General features: G+C 57.0%; 1 protein-coding gene across 1 annotated transcript in view; it reads left to right on the top strand.

Moving 5' to 3' along the window:
• Nucleotides 1–4,412: 4,412 nt before the first annotated feature.
• Nucleotides 4,413–7,107, top strand: part of LOC144723666 (leucine-rich repeat flightless-interacting protein 2-like) — a 33,992-nt gene continuing 31,297 nt past the window's right edge. The window contains exon 1 of the mRNA XM_078602607.1: nucleotides 4,413–4,980. Coding sequence (XP_078458733.1) covers nucleotides 4,885–4,980 — 96 coding nt within the window. The 5' untranslated portion in view covers nucleotides 4,413–4,884. The remainder of the gene's footprint in view (nucleotides 4,981–7,107) is intronic.

Below are 7,107 nucleotides of genomic sequence, written 5' to 3'. Positions count from 1 at the left end.
TGAACTTCTGTACAATATCTAATTAAGAAGGCTGCAAAGTGGGGCTCAATATGAATCTGAGCTGGAAAACAACAATGTGTACCTCGGAGTTCGTAGTGGATTGATCGAGGCTGGTGACTGAAATGCCAACGACATTCCCCATGGCGGGTGGGATTTCGTGTCTCGTGCAGTGTATACGTCGTGTAAAGCTTGAGCAAGAACTGGTTGTTTAGTCAGACGTGGACTTCTTTGAAGGCACGCAAGATTGTGTTGGCACAGTGTGTGGTGCGCAAGGCAGGGTGTGTGTGTGGTCCAGGGCAGGGTGTGGTGTGTGTGTGTGTGGTGCAGGGCAGGGTGTGTGTGTGGTGCGGGGCCGGGTGTGTGTGTGTGGTGCAGGACAGGGTGTGTGTGTGGTGCAGTGTGTGTGTGGTGCAGGGCAGGGTGTGTGTGTGGTGCAGGGCAGGGTGTGTGTGTGTGGTACAGGGTGTGTGTGTGTGTGGTGCAGAGCAGGGTGTGTGTGTGTGTGGTGCAGGGCAGGGTGTGTGTGTGGTGCAGGGCAGGGTGTGTGTGTGTGGTACAGGGTGTGTGTGTGTGTGTGGTGCAGAGCAGGGTGTGTGTGTGTGTGGTGCAGGGCAGGGTGTGTGTGTGTGGTACAGGGTGTGTGTGTGTGTGGTGCAGGGCAGGGTGTGTGTGTGGTGCAGGGCAGGGTGTGTGTGTGGTGCAGGGCAGGGTGTGTGTGTGTGGTGCAGGACAGGGTGTGTGTGTGGTGCAGTGTGTGTGTGGTGCAGGGCAGGGTGTGTGTGTGGTGCAGGGCAGGGTGTGTGTGTGTGGTACAGGGTGTGTGTGTGTGTGGTGCAGAGCAGGGTGTGTGTGTGTGTGGTGCAGGGCAGGGTGTGTGTGTGGTGCAGGGCAGGGTGTGTGTGTGTGGTACAGGGTGTGTGTGTGTGTGGTGCAGAGCAGGGTGTGTGTGTGTGTGGTGCAGGGCAGGGTGTGTGTGTGTGGTACAGGGTGTGTGTGTGTGTGGTGCAGGGCAGGGTGTGTGTGTGGTGCAGGGCAGGGTGTGTGTGTGGTGCAGGGCAGGGTGTGTGTGTGTGTGTGGTGCAGGGCAGGGTGTGTGTGTGTGGTACAGGGTGTGTGTGTGTGTGGTGCAGGGCAGGGTGTGTGTGTGTGGTACAGGGTGTGTGTGTGTGTGGTGCAGGGCAGGGTGTGTGTGTGGTGCAGGGCAGGGTGTGTGTGTGTGGTACAGGGTGTGTGTGTGTGTGGTGCAGGGCACGGTGTGTGTGTGGTGCGGGGCAGGGTGTGTGTGTGGTACAGGGCAGGGTGTGTGTGGTGCAGGGTGTGTGTGTGTGATACAGGGTTTGTGTGTGTGTGGTGCAGGGCAGGGTGTGTGTGTGGTGCGGGGCAGGGTGTGTGTGTGGTGCGGGGCAGGGTGTGTGTGTGTGGTACAGGGCAGGGTGTGTGTGGTGCAGGGTGTGTGTGTGTGTGGTGCAGGGTGTGTGTGTGTGTGGTGCAGGGCAGGGTGTGTGTGTGTGGTGCAGGGCAGGGTGTGTGTGTGGTACAGGACAGGGTGTGTGTGTGTGGTGCAGGACAGGGTGTGTGTGTGGTGCAGGGTGTGTGTGTGTGTGTGGTGCAGGGCAGGGTGTGTGTGTGTGGTGCAGGGCAGGGTGTGTGTGTGGTACAGGACAGGGTGTGTGTGTGTGGTGCAGGACAGGGTGTGTGTGTGGTGCAGGGCAGGGTGTGTGTGTGGTACAGGACAGGGTGTGTGTGTGTGGTACAGGGCAGGGTGTGTGTGTGTGTGGTACAGGACAGGGTGTGTGTGTGGTGCAGGGCAGGGTGTGTGTGTGGTACAGGACAGGGTGTGTGTGTGTGGTGCAGGACCGGGTGTGTGTGGCGTTTGGGCTTTTCACTTTGAGCGGAGCGCTGTTTCCGCTGCAATGCGCGCGTCTCGCCCAGCGCGATGCCAAGTCGTGCACGAGATGGCGATGTCTGCGCGTCCTTCGCCTGTGCACAAGTTCTGGGCCTCCCCTAGAACAACTCAACCTCAAATGAGAACCTGGTGCGATGTGCAGACCTCGCTAGTTAAAGGCTATTAGGGGGGATCTTTGTCTTTTGGTGTTTGCTTGTGCCTCTGCCAACGCAATCCGTCATCCGTGGCGTGATCAATATTGGGTCAATTTAAGTTTCGCGTTGATTGCATTTGAAGCACATTATACCATCAGCTATTGATGTTGAATAGGGCTAATTCTGGCTTGGGTGCAAGTAGCCAGCGGAGATTAAACGTGTCTCATTCTCATCATCAGAATGAGACACGCTAGATTGAAAACTCCGTCATTTAGAACTACTTTTCGTGTTTAGTTTGATGTTCTTCCCCGGCACCCCCGATTCGCACGGTTGGCTACGTACGGTGCGAAAGAAGTTCTACACACACACATCAGGCCCCATGGTACAACGTGCAGTCTTAGTACTTCTCCGACATCTCCCTTTGTTCTAGTCCGTTCTCGTGTGTGGCAAGGGGCCGCCCATAAATGACGTCACGCACCTGGGGGGGGGGGGGTGGTTAGATTTTTGTGACGATGTGTGACGAGGGGGGGGGGGGGGTGTATCAGTAATGAGACGTCACATCTAAATGCGCAACTTTAAATAAATATAGAATTGTTATAACAACACTTAATTGTTATGACAACACTCCTACAACATCAGAGTGCAGCGCCACATTAAATACGCACTACAATTACAATAGTTTAAAGCGATTTGAAGCATGTTTTATTTTCAAAATGGAAATATGGTTTTGGGGGAGGGGGGTAGCGCTTTGTGACGTCATATTTGAGGGGGGCTCTGACTTTTTGTGAGGCCGTGTGACGAGGTGGGGGGGGGGTAAAAAAATCGTCCAAAATCGCGTGACGTCATTTATGGACGGCCCCCAATATGTTCAGGAGCTAAATACCAACCAATGTTGACGTCTGCTCGCCACGAGAGGGCTTCAGGAGAGAGTTTGTGTAGTTTTGCGATTCCTCCGTTGAAGGAGCGCACACTACAACAGGTTTCGTGTGCGGTGCATATTTTGAGTTGCGTGGCCACACTCGTTCTACTGTGGCTTGTACTGGTAGGAACCTCCTGGTTACACCAGCCCACAGGGGATTATTGTGTCTGTCGTGCAGGGAGGAGCTGGGTGGGGAGGGAGTGGCTGGGTGGGGAGGGGAGGGGAGTGTGGGGAGGGGCTGGGTGGGGAGGGTGGGGCTGGGTGGGGAGGGGAGGGTGGGGAGGGGCTGGGTGGGGAGGGTGGGGAGGGGAGGGTGGGGAGCGGCTGGGTGGGGAGGGTGGGGCTGGGTGGGGAGGGTGGGGCTGGGTGGGGGGTGGGAGGGGTGGGGCTGGGTGGGGAGGGGCTGGCCACCCCGTGGTGCCCTTATAAAACTCAACGTTTAACCTACTCACGCCGGCTTGTGCCCGCCCTCACAGTCGGCCATATTTGCGGAATACACCACGCCGCCGTTGACCCTGGCCATTGACCGAGCAACCCAACGTTCCTACCAGCTCCCTCCGCAGCAGGAATGTGTTCTTTAATTGTCCATTGATGAAGGAGAATGCGCGCTTCGACCTGCTGATGTTCTGACGCGGTTTGGTGGTTACACCAACGCTTTTGAGAAATGTCAAAGTGTCCAGTCGGGTGCGATGTTTAGGTCTCGAATGAGGTGCGCTATGAAGAAGGGGCAATTGCCCGAAACGTCTCCTGTTTTATATATTTTATTTCAAGGCCACACTGCTGTTGAGAAATGTGCTGAGGGTGTTTTGTTAGTTGTGCCTGTGCACAACTGCCATAACAGCAGCAGCAGCATCGCCAGATCACGTGTGCGACCAATGGGGATGATGAGTGAACGCGACCTGACGCACCGCAGTGGGGCGTGCAGACACGCGCCCCGAGTCCTCGGGCTCCTCTCCAGCAGTCCGTGATATGACCCTCTTGATGGTGATGATGCTCATCATCATCATCTACAGTCCTTTGTCAGGTCACTGCTGAGTAATACTTACCCATGCCGTGTTTGACCGTACTTCACCACGCCGGCCAGCCAGCGCAGGCTGGGTTAAGGGATGTGTGGTTCACATATCATGCGTCACTCGTGTTATCCGTGGCCTGGGAATCCAACTAAGGTGGTCGGTGTCATCGCGCAGTGCGCTAACCGCTCTACCTTTCAACCTCCTAAATGTAACGAATTATTGGCGAGTGTCTTCTAAGCTGCTTTATTACCACACCGACTGCCTGTGTTGTTGTTGTTGTTCGTCGTGTGTAACGTTTGGCAGGAGAGTAGAACGGTGGTCGCGGTGACGTTCACGAAACGCGAGACCAGGCTGGTTCATGTCTCTGATGAACCGCTGGGTATCGTTTGTGGATGCGCGATCTCGGAGCCGAGTGTTCATTGAGCACGAGGAGATGGTTGGCTCTAGAGGGCACTGCAGCGGGCTGTGTGCCCAGGGACACACAATCGGCGACACGGAGACAGACAGAGACAGCGGGAGACGGTGACAGTGAGAGAGCGAGAGAGAACGAGAGACGCGTGCACAACAGAGAGAGAGACAGAAACCGGCACGGGCACACGGGGAAGAGATCAGGAGAGAGGCGCAAAACGAGCGAAGCGTTACTCTCCCATCCCCGCATCGGGTGACATTCATAAGCAGAGTCCTGAAAAGCTGTGACGCTGACACCGTTGAGGATTCCAGAGCCCTGCAGTGTGAGGGTCGATCTTGCTTCTCACTACTCACGCACCATAGAACGGACCGTGGTAGACTCCACTCCGTTCGAATCGGTCGAAAAGCGAGCGAGCCGCTCCTACGACTGAGCCATCTCTGCACCGGCCGGGTCAGAGTCACCGCAGCGCGTCGGGATCGAAGGCGCGTTCGCCGTAGGAGGTCATGGGCACCCAGGGGGCCGCCGGGAGGAAGCGCGCCTCCGCCAAGGACTACACCTTCTCGGCCGAGGACGATGCCCTCCACAAGATCTCCGTGGAGGTGAGCTCCTCCGTCAGTCACCACATCAGACTCGAGTAGCTGAGGTCTCGGGGTGAGGTGAGGTCCCACGTGGGGTTTCCCGTGTCTCGTGCAGCGCATGTGTCGTGTAAAGCTTGGCCAATAACTGGTTGTACATATTGTGCTATGTGCAAGTGTTGGCAGGGTGTGTGGGGTGCAGGGCAGGGTGTGTGTGCTTCCGATTAGCGCGGTTGGCTACGTACGGGGCGAAAGAAGTTCACATACGTACAGGGTGTATGTATGTGATGCACGGTTTGTGGTGTAGTGTTTAGCGCACTGCGCTTATGACCAATAACAAATATCTGCACCGGTCTGGGGCCTCGTCTAGGTCGACTCAGCCTTCAAATGGGTACCGAGTTGTGGGGTGTAAAACATCAGCACGAGGGAGACAAAGGCGGCCGGGCGTGGTTCTAGCCCCACCACCCCCTCGTGTGGGCATGCCGGCCTTCACGGGTGCTCGTCGCTCACAGCACTTGCTCCAACAGTCTGTCGAGGGCAGGGTGTGCGCACGGCAGGGCAGGGTGTGCGCACGGCAGGGCAGGGTGTGCGCACGGCAGGGCAGGGTGTGCGCACGGCAGGGCAGGGTGTGCGCACGGCAGGGCAGGGTGTGCGCACGGCAGGGCAGGGTGGTCGGTGTTGTTTCTGGAAAACTTTTGCTGATTTTTCCTGGATTTTCCTGTTTGCGTGTAGTCACTTTAAGATGTCTTTCTTGTTCATGTTTTTGTTTGTTGCGGTTGCATCCGAGTCAAGAGCTTCATGGCTCACAGGGCTATACCGAATAAATGAAACTGAAACTGAATTATCGCTGGCCTTGCGAAGTGCCTCTGCCACACACGCAGCTTTTACTCGGGGAGAAGAAGAGGGGGGGGGGTGGTGGCGGTGGTGGCGGTGGTGGCGCGTTCCGCCGCTCGTGTTTGCACACACACAGCCACACACTGACACACACAGCCACACACAGCCACACACAGCCACACACTGCCACACACAACCACACACAGCCACACACTGCCACACACAGCCACACACTGCCACACACAACCACACACAGCCACACACAGCCACACACTGCCACACACGGCCACACACTGCCACACACAGCCACACACAGCCACACACTGCCACACACAGCCACACACTGCCACACACAGCCACACATTGCCACACACAACCACACACAGCCACACACTGACACACACAGCCACACACAGCCACACACTGCCACACACAGCCACACACAGCCACACACTGCCACACACAGCCACACACTGCCACACACAGCCACACACTGCCACACACAACCACACACTGCCACACACAGCCACACACTGCCACACACAGCCACACACTGCCACACACAGCCACACACTGCCACACACGGCCACACACAGCCACACACTGACACACACAGCCACACACAGCCACACACAGCCACACACAGCCACACACTGACACACACAGCCACACACAGCCACACACAGCCACACACTGCTACACACAGCCACACACTGCCACACACAGCCACACACAGCCACACACTGCCACACACGGCCACACACAGTCACACACTGACACACACAGCCACACACAGCCACACACAGCCACACACTCCCACACACAGCCACACACAGCCACACACAGCCACACACTGACACACACAGCCACACACAGCCACACACAGCCACACACTGACACACACAGCCACACACAGCCACACACAGCCACACACTCCCACACACAGCCACACACAGCCACACACAGCCACACACTGACACACACAGCCACACACAGCCACACACAGCCACACACTGACACACACAGCCACACACAGCCACACACTGCCACACACAGCCACACACAGCCACACACTGACACACACAGCCACACACAGCCACACACAGCCACACACAGCCACACACAGCCACACACAGCCACACACTGACACACACAGCCACACACAGCCACACACAGCCACACACTGACACACACAGCCACACACAGCCACACACTGACACACACAGCCACACACAGCCACACACTGACACACACAGCCACACACAGCCACACACTGACACACACAGCCACACACAGCCACACACTGACACACACTGC

The sequence above is a fragment of the Lampetra planeri genome, chromosome 1 (assembly GCF_965212315.1).
Source record: "Lampetra planeri chromosome 1, kcLamPlan1.2.h2, whole genome shotgun sequence".
In the NCBI taxonomy this organism is placed as follows: Eukaryota; Metazoa; Chordata; class Hyperoartia; order Petromyzontiformes; family Petromyzontidae; genus Lampetra; species Lampetra planeri.
The sequence above is the reverse complement of the archived record's forward strand: the minus strand, read 5'-3'. Positions and strand labels throughout refer to the sequence as shown.